This window comes from Garra rufa, chromosome 3, assembly GCF_049309525.1.
Source record: "Garra rufa chromosome 3, GarRuf1.0, whole genome shotgun sequence".
Lineage (NCBI taxonomy): Eukaryota > Metazoa > Chordata > Actinopteri > Cypriniformes > Cyprinidae > Garra > Garra rufa.
The window spans coordinates 1,465,818-1,484,488 of NC_133363.1; the positions used below are offsets into that span (position 1 = coordinate 1,465,818).

Below are 18,671 nucleotides of genomic sequence, written 5' to 3' on the forward strand. Positions count from 1 at the left end.
GCATGTTAGAGCACAAACCAAGTCCAAAGAAGTGCCTCTAAACCTGTAGAGTTTATTCAAAATTATTGAATGCTCACTTCCCTTTGCTTGACTTGTCCTAAATTCCATTTAGGTCATTTTTTGGTGTTGTTTTAATGAGCTATGCATTGTGTCAAATGTGCCAAGTTTGTGACTTGTTTGTCTACTTTTGACAGAAAGGCATCACACTTGTTTGTTTGCAGTCAGCTAAAATGGACAAAACCATAGGATATTCCATTGCGCTGTATTTAAGATGTCCACTTTTCTTAGTATATGTTTTTGCATTTGTATATTTTGTCTAGGGAAGGGAAGTGAGCATTAGAAATTAATTTAAGCATACAGCTCTACAGACATTTCTTTGGACTGCATGGCTTGGTTTCTGCTCTGACATGCACTGTTAACTGTGGGACCTTATACAGACAGGTCTGTGTCTTTCCAAATCATGTCCAATCAACTGAATTTACCCCAGGTGGACTCCAATCAAGTTGTAGAAACATCTCAAGGATAATTAGTGGAGACAGGATGCACCTGAGCTCAGTTTTGTGCATATACTTATGTACATGTGAAATTTGCAAAGACTTTCACATTGTCATTCTGAGGTATTGTTTGTAGAATATGAAGGACAATAATGAATTTAATTCATTTTGGAATAATGCTGTAAATTCAACAGTGTTTGAACTAATAAAGAACAAATTTGATTTCCCATAATAATTTCTGGGGTAAAAAAAATAAAAATAATGAATGGATGGTTGCAAAAGTGCACGAACCAGTAGTTGTTATTTTGTATTGTGGGCGGTAAAGGTGTGTAGGTGTGTACCTCTTCTGGAAGATGTGCCAGGTACTTCAATGCCAGACACCAGTGAGAGATCATAACTGTGGCATCTTAGCAGACGGCTGTTAAGAAACTCTGCAATTGTCAGCATGCTCAAGAACAACACCGCCGAGGGAACCAATGATAACAGGTCAGTGGTACTTTCTCTGAAAGTTTTGTTGCTCTGTGGTCTTTTAATTTTATAATTTGTATGTCTGGTGTCAGCTGTATAGGCTACTTCTTAGGGAACATGTTTATAGTCAAGGAGTGTAGGACTATGTGTTTAATTATTATTTATTGTAAGTTATTATTATTGTTGTTGTTATACAGTAATCAACATTTTATTGTTTTTATTCTATAGTACTTAAAGGTTGTATCAGCGATTTCTAGCCTAAAACATAAAGTGTCAAATTCAGCTGAGCTTTCTTCACGATCCGCTCGCTGCCTGCCCCATAAATTGTCTGTGAAAACACCGCGTCTCTCTGGTCAGCCTAGGGTCCGAGATATGCCAAAAAAACAATCGGCACTACCAATCTTTCCACACATAAACAAACATTGTTCCAACCAATCAGCGTCAGGGGTTTGGTGTTGTGGACTTTCGCTCCGCCTCCCTCACATCTCTGCACCAGTAGGAAAGTCCACAACACCAAACCCCTGACGCTGATTGGTTGGAACACTGTTTGTTTATGTGTGGAAAGGTTGGTAGTGCCGATTGTTTTTTTGGCATATCTCGCGTTTTTTTCACAGACAATTTATGGGGCAGGCAGCGAGCGGATCGTGAAGAAAGGTCAGCTGAAATAGACACTTTATGTTTTAGGCTAGAAATCGCTGATACAACCTTTAAGTGTTAAATCAGAAGACTGTCAAACGTCCCCAAATAGGGCTCGCTGCAGCCTGCGGTGGACATCCAACCCCGCCCACATCCACGGGTGATGTCAGAAGTCACACCCATCCCCGATACACCCCCGCCCATGTCCGAGCGTGACGTCGGAAGCCACGCCCACTGAAAAATACGTGATTCCCCAATCACTTGTACCGGGGAAACCCAGAAGTATGTCGAAGCAATTTATGGCAGTTTCCGGGATCTGTAGTTATTGTCCTTCATTTTACTAATACACGTTTTCTTGTTTTTGTAAAGCATGTCTAGGCTAAAATGGCACAATTTAAATCTAATATATTTAATGTGTCTAATATACGGAGCTGATTTCGTATTTTAATATATTTTAAAATGTAATTTATTTGTGTGATGCAAAGCTGAATTTTCAGCAGTCTTAAATGTTACGTGATCCTTCAGAAATCATTCTAATATGATGATTTGCTGCTCAAGAATTTGTTTAATTGTTATTATTCATAATATTATCAATATTTAAAGAAGTGCATGTTTTTCAGGATTCTTTGTTGAATAGAAAGATCCAGAGATTTGCATTTATCTGAAATAAAAATGAGCTTTTGTAACATTATACACTATACCATAGAAAGAAATTATAGAAATTAATGTTTATTTAGCAATGCTTTAAATTGACATTTATGTTACAAAAGATTTAAATTTCAGATAAATGCTGTTCTTCTGATCTTTCTATTCATCAAAGAAACCTTTATTTATTTTATAAATTTTTTGAGCAGCAAATTAGAATATATATATATATATATATATATATATATATATATATATATATATATATATATATATATATATAGCAAAAAAAGGTCACCTTTTAAATCACAGGAATAAATTACATTTTATTAGAAATATAGAAAACAGTTTCAAATAGAAAACTATACTTTTAAAAAATACTTAAAATACTTTTAAAATTGTACTGTTTTTGCTGTACAATGGATCAAATAAATGCAAACATGGTGAGCAGAACAGACTTCTTTAAAAAAAAAAGAAAAAAAAAGAATATTTGACTGGTAGTGTTTAACAAAAGATATGTTTCAACTATCATAAAGTCTGTACAGTTGAACGAACAGTTGAATGATCAGATAGATAGTTCCTGATTTGCAGTACACATACATACACACATAGGCTACAATGAGAGATTTCTTGCTCTGATAGATTATTCACAGAACATGGCATGGACCTTCAGGCCTTGTTCATCAAGATTGTTTATTGATATGAATGTGTCCATATCCTCCAGATACTCAAAGATAAATAAAAAGACATCTCTTGCTTCATCCAATTCTCTACCCAGGTAGTCGTTGATGGCATTCTGTTGATTTTTACTGTCTATTTGGAGAAAGGCAGGCCCTTTCACCTCCCCACGGAATAACTCATGGTGACTCTTTACGACCCTAGACCACTGTCCCTTGTAAACGTCCACGTCTTGTTGGTGCTCCTGTTAAAAATAGAGAATACATACATGTTGGGGGTGTATTTGTCCACGAAAAAAGTATTAACTCATCATTTACCTCATAATTCCACATACAAATATATTTATTTATGAAAAACCACAAATGCTCTCACCATACCTCCATGCACCACTGCATGGCTTATGTGGTCCTCCAAGTGAATTGTATTGAGTCATTTTCTTTACTGGTGAAACTGCAGCAGGGACCCCTCAACCCATGAGAACTGCCCTGCGTCAGGCTCGGACTGAATGCTGTAAAACATTATGCTTGTCATTAATACAGAAGAATACAAAGATAATTTGTGACATACACAGAGTTATCTAGCAAGATGTAGTGAAATGATGTAGTGAATGTTGCTCAGCTGAGTTACTGTGTATGGGTACTGTACTGTGGTCAATGATGTCATATGTACAGTATGTGAGTGTTTTCTATCTGCACATTCATTCAACATTCATGTTATGTCATAAGACTGCACTGTCTATATATCTATCTATCTAGGGCTGGGCGATTAATCGAAAAGTAATCGAAATCGACATTCAGAACCTATAATCGATCAAATTTTTCCAGGTCAATTATTTCAATTACTTTCCCTTTAAAAACACTACTGCGTGTGGAGTCACGTGACCCCGCTCCGTTACGTTGCGTTATTCCGCAGACATGTTGATGGAGAGCTTAAGCAGTATTTATACAGTAAAAAGTATTTACAGGATATACAAGAGTAATTTTATTTAGAAGAGATACTGCTTATTTTCTACTTTTAATATTTATTATTATTTTATAAATTTATTTTGTTTCCAAAAGTGCAAGTTATTTATTTTCACTAATTTAAGAAAAATGTGACTTTTCGTTTTAAGCAATGTGTGCTTTAATTTCAGTTGTTTAACACTGATGTTCAATAAATAATCATAGATAGTAGATAGTGTGTGCACCCTTCATTCAAAAATCTCTCATTGTAATATGTGCGCATATTTACTGTACAAAACTTGTCAGTGAACTATGAGGGCAAAAAAAAAAAAAAAATTTAAATATAATTAAATATAATTTTATTAATGAATAAAATAATCGTTCATTAATCGTAATCGGGTTAAAATGTTCAATTAATCGAGATTTTGATTTTAGGCCAAATCGCCCAGCCCTATATCTATCTATACATACATGTATGCATATATGTATTTGTGTTTGTGTACACACAGGTACATATGTACACACACACACAAACGCACAGAGTGCACTGATTCTTCTGATATATTTGTTGCTATCTGAGTAATACACACATGAACTGTTGTTTATGAACATGCACACATGACTCACATTCCTAAAGTTGTCAACGTTTTAAGACAGGCTAATCTTGTTTTTACTTACCGACGCGGCAAACAACAACTTTTTAGCGGTTGGCAAACAATACGAACGATCTTCTTATGGATGCTTCTTCCTGTTTCAAAATAAATTAGAATGTGACGTATTTGGACGTAGGCGTGGCTTGTGACGTTACACTTGGATGTGGGCGGAGTTGGATGTCCACCGCAGGCTGCAGCGAGACGTTCCTCATTGTGAAAGTAGTGAAGGGTCGTTCACTGTAACTATGGAGGGTGTTATAATAATGAGTTATGCATTCAGTGTCAAATGTGCCAAACTGTGTGACTTGTCTGTCTGCTTTTGACAAACATGACACTTGCTGGTTTGCAGTGAGCACTGTATTTAAGATGTCCAATTTTTTTAGTATATGTTTTTGCATTTGTATATTTTAGCTATGGGGACACGTCTAGGGAAGGAAAGTGAGCATTAAAAAATTTAAGTAACTTAAAATCAGATTTAATAACTTATTTGATATCATTGATTGTCTGTGTTATATAAATCTGGCAAATTTGCATACAGTATATTAATATTCAGCATTGTTTATTTTATTTTATATTATTATTGCTGCTGCTTTAATAGTTCATAGTTTAATAGCTTTACTAGTTACCATTCAATAACAACAACATGATATGATGCAAAATAATTCAGACAAAGTGGAGAAGTGCATCATTGAAACAGAAAAGATTGTCATTTCACATCATCTGGCACAGACTTCAGATCTGCTATGAAAAAAATGCAGACATGCTGTTTAACATTAGCAGCCAATCATAGTAGTGCATTCAGCTAATTCTAGAGGAATGCTGTTTGGCAGTGCATAGACATGACTCAACTTCATCAGAAATTAGCACACCTCAGGCAGGTCTAACAGGTGTTACTAATGTGCCTCTACATGCAAAATACAGGATACAAAGGACATTTGCCATATGATCTAAATTGCCATAGTTTGATCTGAATTTGTGTACTGATTTCAATCATATATAATAATAATAATAATAATGTATACACATGGATGACAGTTTATTTATTGAACACTATTTTAAAATTAATAAAAAAAAATTGGCACCAATGTTTTATCCCATTTTGTCCATAAAACAGGTGCATCTGATGACAATATGAACAAAGCATTACTTTAATGAGTTTAAAAGAAATAACAATTGAATGTGATAAAATGAAATATCACATAAAAAACGTCCTCATATCAAATTAGTTAATTGAATGTGATCAGTTAAAAAATCTATTGATCAATTGAAAACATGACTTCCCTAGTGAAAAATAAACATACAAAAATGTATCTGAAATGCATATATTTCATGCAAAGCATAGGGGAAAGTGGGGTGATTTGTGCAGGGAGGAAGTAGTTCCACCCCCTTGTTTCTAGAAAACCATAGAAGAAATTGGTCATGTGACCACATACTTTTGAAGAGCCATCCAACTTACCCATCCCCCAAAGAAGAGAGACACATGGCATGAGGTTTAAGCACATTTTAGCTAAAAAAAACAACAAACTAACAGTGTTTTGCCTTTCAAAGTAAAATTGATATGATCAAGGTTTTTGATTGTTGCGTCTCAACAATTATAGACACGTTTGAAAATTTTTCACACGTTTTAGTGCTTAGGCTACACAGTGAGTCTATACAATTAGCATAATGTTAGCTCTAAACTGTGGGATCATGCTAGTCTTTCAAAATTGTCGGTCTGGGGTAATTTGTGCCAAATTTGTTCCTGTATGTTAAGTAATAGTCCACATCTAGACCATCTAAACCAGGGCTGAGTAACCCTGTTCCTGGAGATCTACCTACCTGCAGACTTTAGTTCCAGTCCTGCTCAAACACTGCTGTCTGTAATTATCACATGCTACCTAAGAGATTAATTATCTGGTTCAGGGGTGTTTGATTAGGGTAGGAGCTGAACTTTGTAGGATGGTAGATCTCCAGGAACAGGGTTGGGCATCCCTGATCTAGACTTACATACCCACAGAGATAATCTGTGTGAGGAGATGAGCGTGCCTCATCAGTGTTTGATTTACCTGCCGTTTGTCAGTTTTTTAAGTGGCCTAAGTCACAATGGGATGTTCAGAAATGTTCATAAGAAAGTAACATCTTTCCTATATGTTACATAATTGACAGACAGTGTTTTGTTGACAGACAGCGTTCTAATTATTCACATATATCATATATTGTGTATTTGAGTTGTTTTGTGTTTTCCGAAAAAGTAGAAAATATGACATGTCAATAGTTTAATAGGGTAACGATAAATAAATAAACGATAAAAAAACCTTAAATGAGCAATTGTGTATTGAATTTGTCTTGATTTTATGTAGCATTGCAGTTCATCACTGGCACAATTTACCCCAATGTATTCTCCCCAAAGGCACAACTTGCCCCCGGTGCCACACTTTTTTCTCTGAAAGCTATAATTCTGAATCAGTTTATTTCAGATCCAAAGTTATTGTTCCCGGGGATGCACCACATCCTGAAATATATGTACATGCTTAAATTCGAGGGATTACTGTCACGGCTTCACTATAAAGTCCCTTTGAGTAAAAACTGGCACAACTCACCCCACTCTCCCCTACTACAAATAAAATGTGAATATTATTTGCACATTCATAAGTGGGTATACTTAAAGTCTGTTAAACTGGAACAATAAATGTATTATTTAATGCACTTAATTGTGCAGAAATAGCACTAAAGTCCAACTAAAGATATACTGAAGTATGTTAGATTGTATTAAAAGTGGAACTATTGCAAGTATACTTTAGGTACACTTTAAATATCTTGCATTTAATTAGACTAATATTATTCAAAGATCATACAATCCTCATCAATAGTGACATTTAAAACACATTTTAGCCTTAATATTGAGAAATGTGTATAGAGTGATATGTCCGTAAATACCATAAATAAAGCAAATAAAATGTTAACAGATTTAAACTAGTATTAAATAAATGCATTTTAAATGTTTTTTTTATATTATTATTATTATTATTATTTTTACTATATACTTATACTTTATATACTTTATTATCTGCACTTGGCTTTTGCATCAGAACCCTTCATGTGATAGCAAATACTATAAATAACTGAATGATACTGAAGTAATAAAATGTATAATTAATTATTAATAGCAATAATGATAGTAATCCCTTCTCTGCATCTCTCTCTTGTGGCTAAGCAGTGACTGAGTGCCTATATTATGAAATATACCACACCTTAAAAAGTTTTCACCGGATTCAACTTAAAAACCTAAGTTCAGCAGCTGCCTTAAGTTTTTAAGTTAAATCAGCTTAAAACTACAAGTCATTTTTAACTTATTACAATAAAAATGAGTTGATATATCTTAAATGACTTAAGCTGATTTAACTTAAAAACTTAAGTTTAGCAGCTGCCTTAAAATTTTAAGTTGAAACTGGTGAAAACTTTTTACAGTGCACTAGAATGTAAGTTATTGTTCACTACTTGCTAGCCAGCTACACTTCACTGACATTGAATTGTGCTGTCAGCCAGTTTGATTTAAGTGCTATCAACAGGCTTTACGCACAAAACATTTTTCCGTGGTAAAGTGGCGTAAGTGCTGTTACACCCTTGTGGCACCAACTGGTTTAGTATTTTTCAGTGTTAAGTCTTATGGTTTCTAATGAAAACTCCTCTGGCAGTAGAAAGAGCTCATCAAGAGCTTTCATTTGATTGATATCTCGCTTACGCCCTTCTGGTTTTCACCCCTTGAGGTGCATACTTTGGTTATGATGAAGTTTAGTCATGTCGAACAGCATTTCTCTAGAATTTTCTGATTTCTTTTTCCCACTGTGGTTTAGGAAATATGTTGTGTTAGTACCGTGGAGTCTGTGCCAAATGTTGTGGAATGAAAGTGTTTCAAGCCTGTATTTATGTTCAGAGCATATCAGCATGTCAAACGATCCAAGTGACATGTTGTGTCCTGTCCAAGACGCAGAGATTCAACATAACAAACCGACTACATTAGCAGAAGTACTTCGGAAAAATGCAGACTGAAACTTGTATATTTGGCTCACTGAAACTATATCAAACTGCTCCTAAAACTTACTTTTTGTTATTTTACCTCAGACCTCCTGTCAGCTATTTAGTGGCCTTGCATGATAAGTTGCAGCACAATGCAAACAAAGTGGAGAAGAACAATATTGAGACACAACAATATCTCAACAGGGTAAGTAGAACAACTGCTTCTGTGGATTACAAATCAAAGTCAGGCTTTAGCATTCATGCTGTCTTCCCACCATTAAAGCCCCTTGAAATCTGTCTGTTTAGGGTTATTTGGGGTACAATTGCAGAAAGTGTTTTTTTTTTTTTTTTTTTTTTTTTTTTTTTTTATGTACTATTATAGGTTTTTTAAATTGGCTTTTAATTTTTCACTCTCAGTTTTAATTGTTATTCATAATTTGTTTAATTTCAGTTAGTTGCCAAAGCAACATTTATTTATTTTTCTGTTAAAACTCAGATCACAATCCAAAATGACCTCCAGGTTCTTTACCTCTTTGCTAGATTGTAAAGCTCTAAGGAACCCAATTCATCCTTGATCCTTCTACAATCTCTGTATTACAACAGTGTCTTCTCTGGGCTCTACTGAAATATGTCTTCAGCATAAAATTGTTGTATTTTTGAATTATCCAACCCAAATGAAGCATATATAAAAAAAAAAAAAAAAAAAAAACTGGCCCAAGAAATAAACCTTGTGAAACACCATGATTTGTCATGATTCTTAAATGTACAGTCACCTATATTCACTTTTTTTTTTTCTGTAATATACGTTTTGAACAAATTTAACCAATCCATTACCAGAGAGACCTATACATTTTTTCCAGTCTGATTATCAAAATACAATGATCAACCGTGACAAATATTGCACTTAGATCCAGGATTAAAACCAATACATTACCTTTGTCTGTTTTAAACATCAGGTAATTTGCTATATTTAATAATGCTCTTTCCATGTTATGAACTTGTCTGAAACCTGACTGATATTTCTCCCGAATAATATATTTATCTAAAAATTAAGTTTTTGCAGTACTTTTTCTAAAATCGTAGAAATATTAGAAATTGTCCACTAAGCGTACAGATCACTTGGTGATATGTCATTCAGCACTATTCCACACTTGTTTATTAGTTTTCATAATGCTTGCTTTCACTGTAGAAAATGACCTGCTGTCAGGATTTTAATGAATACACATATTATCTAGCTGATCATTATTTCATCCTGTGGCATCTCCTGTTTCCACAGTCAGTCAGTTCTGATGAAGTAGAAATACTTGCTGCTCGCATTGCTTTTGAAAATATATTCTCTTTTGGGAAGTTGTTTATCTCCAGCTTTTCCAAGCATTCAGCCTTTTTGCCTTTAATACTATTGGTATCTCCATAATAGTCCTGTCCCTTACTAGAACAGAATGTGTACAGGTTTATCTAGTTGTGATGGCCAAAATATCCTCACCATTCAAAAATGTCCTCACTAATATTGCAAAATATGAGGACAATTACAACATACCATTACTGCCCTGTCATAGAACATTTGAATGATTTAAAAATAATAAGAAAAAAACATTTTTGGAAATCTTTGTAATCATTAAATAGTCATTATTATTCAATATACTATAGGGCTCTTCAACCATGTGCCCTCAGAATTCATTATCAGATCCAGTTTAACCTGCACATCCTAATGAGCTTGTTGTGGTGTGTTTAGTTTAGATCTAAACTCGTATATCAAACATATGTTGTACATTATTTCAGTGTTTTATGAATAAGCATTTAATAGTGGCTAAATCAAAATATAGTAAAATTACAAATAAGTGCTTTTATCTAAATGATATGGTCATACCACAGATCATCTGCTGATGGGGCTTATGTGCTTCAAGCTGCCCAAAACAGCGGCTCTATGGAACACTCCACACGTCCCTCAGTGATGCTCATTTGATTAAAGTGACTCTCAGACTGTTTACTGAACACACAGGGGACGATTTCAGTCTTTATCAACTTATTCATTTAAACATGCCATCGAATTTACAAGCGGCTTTTTCCTGTGGCTGCTGTTCGTCTTGGATTTGATCTGTCAGGAACTAAAGAAACATTTCCTCGTCGCGTCTTTTAGTTTCTAAATAAAGCTCAGAACCTTTGCTTGGTGTTGACTTTAATTTTACGGCCTCAAACCACTTCAGCCATCCAGTTTTTGCTCCAAATGTAAGTGAAGAAAACACAAGCGTGAGGCGTTCGTGGAGGCGCACAGTAGTTGAGCGGACAAGTTGAGTCTGTAAGGTTCTCATGTGATGTTTATGAGCGCAGAGCCGCCAGATCGCTATTCATTGTTCAACTCAGTCTTTGAGAGAAAGCAAGATCGTTCAGAAACATGGCAGAAACCGCCCCAGCTGCTCCAGCCGCCCCACCGGCGAAAGCACCTAAGAAGAAGTCTGCAACGAAGGCCAAGAAAGCAGGTCCAGGCGTCGGCGATCTCATCGTCAAAGCCGTGTCCGCATCCAAGGAGAGGAGCGGTGTGTCCCTCGCCGCCTTGAAGAAAGCTCTCGCTGCCGGCGGCTACGATGTGGAGAAGAACAACTCCCGCGTCAAGCTCGCCATCAAGAGCCTGGTGACTAAAGGCACCCTGGTGCAGGTCAAAGGGACTGGCGCTTCTGGCTCCTTCAAGCTCAACAAGAAGCAAAGCGAGACCAAGACGAAACCCGTCAAGAAAGCTGCTCCTAAAGCCAAGAAGCCCGCGGCCAAGAAACCGGCTGCTGCCAAGAAGCCCAAGAGCGCAGCGGCAAAGAAGCCCGCCGCTAAGAAATCGCCCAAGAAGGCCAAGAAACCCGCCGCTGCTGCCGTTAACAAGGCGACGAAGAGCCCTAAGAAGGCAAAGAAGCCAGCAGCGCCCAAGAAAGCAGCAAAGAGCCCCAAAAAGGCAAAGGCAGCCAAACCCAAGGTGGCAAAGCCTAAAACCACCAAGCCTAAAGCTGCTAAACCTAAAAAGGCAGCTCCTAAGAAGAAATAAAAATCTACTAATTTAATTTACTCCCCAACGGCTCTTTTCAGAGCCACCCACAAACTCCAAAGAAAGAGCACAACTCTCGATTGACATGCAGTTATAATCTTTCATTAGATACATGTATTTGAGTTGATATATTTTATGTTTACAATACTTTGTGTTGACTATGCATTTAGAAAAGACAAAGATATTCAGATATATCAATATAAGCATCTTTAATGGGTCATTGATTTTAAATTAATTAGGATAAAAACTAGTTATTAATGTGTTTTAGTCTAAAACGCTGCACAATCCGACCGCCAGCTGTGGGGGTGTGGCTTTGGCTGTTGTTGTTGGAGGGAAGTTCACTGATTGGTTTAAAATCTTACAAGCCACTAAACCAATGGGTGACTGGCACGCTCTTTTAAAACAGTGCAGCTGAAATCATGGGCTCATCCTTTCTGCTTTACAAACGTAGAAATTAACAACCAGCAATGAGCGGTAGAGGCAAAACCGGTGGCAAAGTGAGAGCCAAGGCTAAGACTCGTTCATCCAGGGCAGGGCTTCAGTTCCCCGTTGGTCGTGTTCACAGGCTTCTCCGTAAAGGGAACTACGCCGAGCGCGTTGGTGCCGGTGCTCCCGTTTATCTGGCGGCTGTGCTCGAGTATCTTACCGCTGAGATCCTGGAGTTGGCTGGAAACGCCGCGAGGGACAACAAGAAGACCCGTATCATTCCCCGTCACCTGCAGCTGGCGGTGCGCAATGACGAGGAGCTCAACAAACTCCTGGGCGGAGTGACCATCGCTCAGGGCGGCGTGCTGCCCAACATCCAGGCTGTGCTTCTGCCCAAGAAGACCGAGAAACCCGCCAAAACTAAATAAGCGCTTTCAAGTATGTTTCTGAAATCCAAAGGCTCTTTTAAGAGCCACTCATTTTATCTCTAAAAAGAGCATAGTTTTATTGTGCAGCTTTACATTAACGCCACTCCAAATGAGATTAACCTTTGAAAATTCAACAATAAAACCCATCGGCAGTGTGTTCACACAATGTTTTGCGAGTTATATAGGGTTTTCTTAGTTTACTTACTTACTTTATTTATAAAGCACTTTACACCTGCAGGCCAAAGTGCTGTACAATCAACAGCTTAAAAAGCTAAATAAAAACAACACATAAAAACAACATGCAACTTGACAATACAAATACTAGCCCAACCTCTCAGAAGCTAATGACAAGAAATAATTTTTAACACTATCCTTAAACACAATCAAAGAAGTGATCTCTCTTAATTCAAGAGGCAGACTGTTCCAGAGCTTCGGACCCGCAAAAGTTTGACGTAAATGATGACAATTCATACACAGTTTCAATATTGTGCTAAACGGCTGTTATTAATTTGCTTCCAAATACCGGTACAGCTTTGGAATTATAGAATTTTTCTAATTTTATACGAGTGAAGTGTTTGTTACACACATATACAGTATAACGTTACCAGCATATGGCCTCAACACGACCATTTAAATGTTGTTCTTTTGGGTGGTTGTTCAATGCAGATGGGAAAAACATGTTCTCGTTCGAACTTGACACAATCACAGGGAATTAACGTACGTGAACAAGTAAATGTACCATTGTGAGGACAAAGAGAAGTCATATACACGTCATTCAGAGTTAATTTCTAAAAGTCGTAAACCATAATCTCGAGCGGGAAATTCAAACTGCCTCCCGCCTCCTTGAAAGCGCCAGACGCGCAATCATTGGCCAGCAGTTCTGCTCAGACTTCAGGCGCTAGCCAATCACATGCCTCTGCACCCGCTGCTCTGAGAGCGAGTGGCCTTGAAGGGCTTTAAAACGAGCCGCGTGACGCTAGACAGTATCTTCTGCGTCAGTAGAACAACAGCAATGGCAAGAACCAAGCAGACCGCTCGTAAGTCCACCGGTGGCAAAGCCCCGAGGAAGCAGCTCGCTACCAAAGCCGCCCGCAAGAGCGCCCCAGCCACCGGCGGCGTCAAGAAGCCCCATCGTTACAGGCCCGGGACCGTGGCTCTCCGAGAGATCCGCCGTTATCAGAAGTCCACTGAGCTGCTGATCCGCAAACTACCTTTCCAGCGCTTGGTCCGAGAAATCGCTCAGGATTTCAAGACCGATCTGCGCTTCCAGAGCTCCGCTGTCATGGCTCTGCAGGAGTCCAGTGAGGCTTATTTGGTCGGCCTGTTTGAGGACACCAATCTGTGCGCCATCCACGCCAAGAGAGTCACCATCATGCCCAAGGACATCCAGCTGGCCCGCCGCATCCGCGGAGAACGCGCTTAAAGCCGTAGTCGCTGCCTCAGCCCGAATAAACCCCAAAGGCTCTTTTAAGAGCCACCAAAATTACACTGAACGAGATCTTTTCCACTGTAACAATAAATGTTATAAATATGAAATGTACCTGCGCCAACATGTTAAATGAGTATGGGTTATTTTGCAAAATGGAGAATTTTTTCCGTTTTGTATGTATGCAAATTGTATAATATACAAGGTAATGTTACATATTTCTAGTAAGTGCAGTTCAATTCTCATTGTATTTTCAGAGTTTTGGAATGACTTGTCACTATTGAAACAGGGATGTATAATTTATGTGTGTGTGTGTGTGTGTGTGTGTGTGTGTGTGTGTGTGTGTGTGTAAATGAATAACATACTCACCATGTAGCTATGAGAGAGAAACAAAATTGTTCCTTGGACAGCCAATGGACTAAAATTTGAACTTTAGGTGAAGACATGAAAACGCCAGACACATTTTTTACATAAAGTTTCATAATGTACATATAATTACTTTATTTATTTAATTGGTTGGTTGGTTGTGGGACAGTAGTTTCCACCAATTCTGTAGAAATGCCAATAAACAAGCACAAGAAAAAAACAACAACAAAAAAGACAAGACATAACAGAATTATGCCACTCTTAAACTTGTATTTAATCATGTAATTTCTCAATTACACATGCTTCTTTAAATTTGCTTAATAATAACTGCTTATTTGCGGGGAATAGAGAACCACTGGTTAAAGGTTTGGTGGGACATCAGCTTTCCTTCAGCTCAAATGGTAAAGCGGGGCTCTAGAAAACATTGATAATGATCTGGTTAAAAACATCTGCCAAGTGCATACATGTAAATAATATCTAGATATGATCTTATAAATCATCTCTGTCAAATTAATCTTATAAAACATGGATTTAATACAAAACAAGGCACAGACATTAAGGCCCGGTTTCACAGACAGGGTTTAGAATAAGCCAGGATTAGGCCATAGTTCAATTAGGACATTTAAGTATTTTTCTTTAAACTTGCTTAGAAAAAAAACATTACAGATGTGCATCCTGAGACAAAGCAAAGGCACTGATATATTTTAAGATCAGTCAGTGCAAGTTTCTTTCAGTTTAAACAGCTCATATCAATTATTTAAAATCTTTATGTTCAGCTTTAATTAGTGACTGAATAAAATGACGTCTTTCACTGTTGTATTTCCTGCAGTGAAGTAGTACATGATGAACTGTCTCTTGCTGACTACAGTGATTACATTCCCCAGTTTTAAACAATGCACTATTCAATCCTGTGTGACCTATTCTCAGTCGGATTATACTATTATCTTCATTTCTGTTCCTACTCTCTCTCTCCTCCCAGCACCAACTTGTTGTATATTATATAAGTGTCTTCCTGTTTCAATACCATCCCAGTGTACCTGCCATACCGATTGTGCATATTTCCTAATGAACACTTTAGCTTCTGCTTTACTTAGTGGAGCTTGTAAATCTATCTGCTTTAATTTTAAAGATTGTTTAGCCAAAACATCTATCTACTACACCAACATGAGCAGGAACCCAAATAAATTGAACTGACATACCCATGAGCTTTATATTATACAATTTATGGAATATTTCATTAATTATATCCATCCTAAAAGATGATCTGCCAGATTTTATGCTTTCCAGTGCAGAGTAGCTATCAGATGCAATAACTATGCTATTCATTCGCTTTTCTTCTGTCCACTGCAGAGCCATTAAAATGGCCAATAGTTCTGTAGCATAAACTGATAAATGATTAGAAACTCTTTTCTCAATGTAAGAATCATTCATTGGAATATACACGGCATATCCTGTCTTCGGGTCTTTTGATCCATCCGTAAATAAAAACACTGAATCTTGGAAAAGCCTCTCATTATAATTATGCACTATATACCACACTGGAGATTGTTTGGATTGGTCCTTTATTTCCTGTTGTATACTGAGGTCAACAGTTGGCAAGGGGAATAACCAGGGAGGGATGGAGGATATTGAGACCGTGTTGCTATACTGTACTTGACTTAGTCCTTTAATCCTCGCCTTTGCATCACCCATCCACCCAAAACTCATCAAATTTGTTTCATTATGTTCCCAACAGTCTGTCAGTACACTTTTTACAGGATGTGAAACACTTTGTCCCTGATATATTAACCCAATATGCTAACATTAACTTCATTTGTTTTATACCTAACGGCATTTCTCCCATCTCCACCTGCAAAGCTGATACCGGCGATGATTTAAATGGTCCACTGCAGATTCTTAGGGCTTGTGCTTGCAGTTCATCTAATTGTTTGAGGTTTGTTTCTGCTGCTGACATAAAGGCAATGCATCCATAATCAAATACAGATCTCATGAGTGCCCAATATATACAGTACTCTGCAGGGATGCCCTACTAGCTCCCCACTCCGTCCTGATAAACACCGGAGAATATTAATAATATTTTTGCACTTGTTCTTAATTTTATCCAGATGAATTTTCCATGTAAGTTTTTCATAGAACCAAACTCCAAGAAACCTTATAAATTTTACTTAAATTTTACTTTCTATTGCAAATTTGACTTGCTCCAGAGGATTCCCATATAAATTCAAAGAGAGGGGTATGCCTTGTAAAACAAATGACCTGCGTTATTGATACAGATAATTTAAACCTCCATTTATTAGCCCACTTTTCAACTTCCTCTATTGTATTTTGCATTTTTTTTTATGAACATATGATATATTGCGACTTCTAATTCCCAAAGCCCCATCACCTGCATATAAAGATTTTCCAATGTTATGTTCAACTTGTGAAAATATGCCATTAATCATTATATTGAATAATAATGGACTGCATAGATTTACATTTTAGTCTAGGATTAGGCTTAAGCCTTTGTTGTGTTTCCCGCTCTTAGAGCCGGGGGAGGGGCGCGCACCATGTGACGCGGAGTTGGTTTCAGTTAGGTCCTGTAAGCAAATGTAAAAAGCCTCCCTGGAACATCTGCTACGTATTCGTTTTCGTTAGTTCGCTGACAGAAGAACAAACACAAACATGTCTGGAAGAGGCAAAGGCGGTAAAGGACTCGGTAAAGGAGGTGCTAAGCGGCATCGTAAAGTTCTGCGTGATAACATCCAGGGAATCACTAAACCCGCTATTCGTCGTCTCGCTCGCCGCGGCGGAGTCAAGCGTATCTCGGGTCTGATCTACGAAGAGACTCGCGGTGTGTTGAAGGTGTTCCTGGAGAACGTTATCCGCGATGCTGTCACGTACACCGAACACGCCAAGAGAAAGACCGTCACCGCTATGGACGTTGTGTACGCGCTGAAACGACAGGGACGCACCTTGTACGGTTTCGGAGGATAAATGCGTTAAACCAGAGACAAACCACAATCCCAACGGCTCTTTTAAGAGCCACCCACTGTATCATATAAAGAGCTAATTTTCAAGTCATTTTTATTATTTAATCCGTATTATAAAACCTCAATAAAATGCCAACTGATATAATAGTTTATTAACGCTGATGAGCGTCTTATGAGAACATGTTTTATTTAAGGCTAAAAACGGTTCTCGAAAATTATTTTTAAACAAGTTCTCAGATCAAACAGAAGGGAAATCAAATTAACGTTAGCTCTGGTGTTTAGATAAAAGCCTATTTTGGATCTGGAGTAGTGAATGAATCTCCCTTGTTTTCAGTCAGGGACAGAGCATGAATGGTTAACACTACGTAACTTTTTTAGTTTCTTTGAATTAAAGTGATTTACACAATAGAAAAAATGCAAATGAAGTGAAATGATGGCAATGAAGTGAAACTGGACGGACAGAAGAGGAAAATAAGTGTCTAATGCTTATTGCTCTTCTTTCTCTATTATTTCATAATGGGTCTGTAAGGGGGTTTAAAATCACACAATCCTGTACGATATTTGAGACCCATTTGATTTCCTTTATAGAAAGTAAAAAAACAGCGAGCGTGAATTAAAACAGCAACTTTACTCTCTTTGGCTGGTGACTCGTTCAATCTGGGAGCGTTGGGTGGGACTATTATTTCACCGCTTGTGATTGGTCTGTCTTCTGATTCAAGTTGTCCAATCACATACGAGTTTGTGGGTTGCGCCTTGAAAATACGCAATCAGAAGCTTTAATTTCTCTTTGAAAATTAGCATAGGTTACTTAATAAATCCCTCTGTCCCGCTCTTCATAATCATTGTTTCGTGAGTGTTTGACCACGTAGCAGCATCATGCCTGAACCAGCGAAGTCCGCGCCTAAGAAAGGCTCTAAGAAGGCTGTTACTAAGACCACAGGGAAAGGAGGAAAGAAGCGCAGAAAGTCCAGGAAGGAGAGTTACGCCATCTACGTCTACAAAGTCCTGAAGCAGGTCCATCCTGACACCGGTATCTCTTCCAAGGCGATGGGAATCATGAACTCTTTCGTCAATGACATCTTCGAGCGCATCGGTGGAGAAGCGTCTCGTCTGGCTCACTACAACAAGCGCTCCACCATCACTTCACGAGAGATCCAGACCGCTGTGCGTCTGCTGCTGCCCGGTGAACTGGCCAAACACGCCGTGTCTGAGGGCACCAAGGCCGTCACCAAGTACACCAGCTCCAAATAGATCTCATCAATATCACACAACCAAAGGCTCTTTTAAGAGCCGCCCATCTACTTGTAAAAGTGCAAATTTTAGTCAAATAGGAGTTGACCTTTGCGTTGATTGTGGTTTAAGTTACCAGTGTTAGGGAAAAATTAACTTCTAAAAATAATGCATTACGATATTGAGTTTCTTTCTAATACAGCAACTAATAACGTTAGTTATTTATGGGAAAGAAATGTTGCTTTTTAAATCAGGATTTGCTTTTAATATAACCCAGGGCTGCC

General features: G+C 37.7%; 5 protein-coding genes across 6 annotated transcripts; all 5 read left to right on the forward strand.

Moving 5' to 3' along the window:
* The first annotated feature begins 1,040 nt into the window (after nucleotides 1-1,040).
* On the forward strand, nucleotides 1,041-11,539 carry LOC141331935 (histone H1-like). Of its 2 annotated transcripts, XM_073836982.1 has the most exons (2): nucleotides 1,041-1,056; nucleotides 10,923-11,539. In XM_073836982.1, the coding sequence occupies exons 1-2, from the start codon at nucleotides 1,041-1,043 to the stop codon at nucleotides 11,537-11,539; spliced, it is 633 nt and encodes a 210-aa protein (XP_073693083.1). The 2 variants fall into 2 exon arrangements, with proteins under 2 accessions (XP_073693083.1, XP_073693082.1); XM_073836981.1 differs by lacking the exon at nucleotides 1,041-1,056 and having other exon boundaries at nucleotides 10,904-11,539.
* A 467-nt stretch (nucleotides 11,540-12,006) lies between these two features.
* On the forward strand, nucleotides 12,007-12,393 carry LOC141330860 (histone H2A-like). Its single transcript, XM_073835640.1, has one exon. The coding sequence runs from the start codon at nucleotides 12,007-12,009 to the stop codon at nucleotides 12,391-12,393; it is 387 nt and encodes a 128-aa protein (XP_073691741.1).
* A 1,012-nt stretch (nucleotides 12,394-13,405) lies between these two features.
* On the forward strand, nucleotides 13,406-13,816 carry LOC141332424 (histone H3-like). Its single transcript, XM_073837558.1, has one exon. It carries the CDS (start codon nucleotides 13,406-13,408, stop codon nucleotides 13,814-13,816), a length of 411 nt encoding a protein of 136 aa, XP_073693659.1.
* A 3,033-nt stretch (nucleotides 13,817-16,849) lies between these two features.
* LOC141331340 (histone H4) lies at nucleotides 16,850-17,161 on the forward strand. The gene has a single exon (XM_073836365.1). The coding sequence runs from the start codon at nucleotides 16,850-16,852 to the stop codon at nucleotides 17,159-17,161; it is 312 nt and encodes a 103-aa protein (XP_073692466.1).
* Nucleotides 17,162-18,033: 872 nt separating this feature from the next.
* LOC141332498 (histone H2B-like) lies at nucleotides 18,034-18,569 on the forward strand. The gene has a single exon (XM_073837633.1). It carries the CDS (start codon nucleotides 18,034-18,036, stop codon nucleotides 18,406-18,408), a length of 375 nt encoding a protein of 124 aa, XP_073693734.1. The 3' UTR covers nucleotides 18,409-18,569.
* Nucleotides 18,570-18,671: the final 102 nt, after the last annotated feature.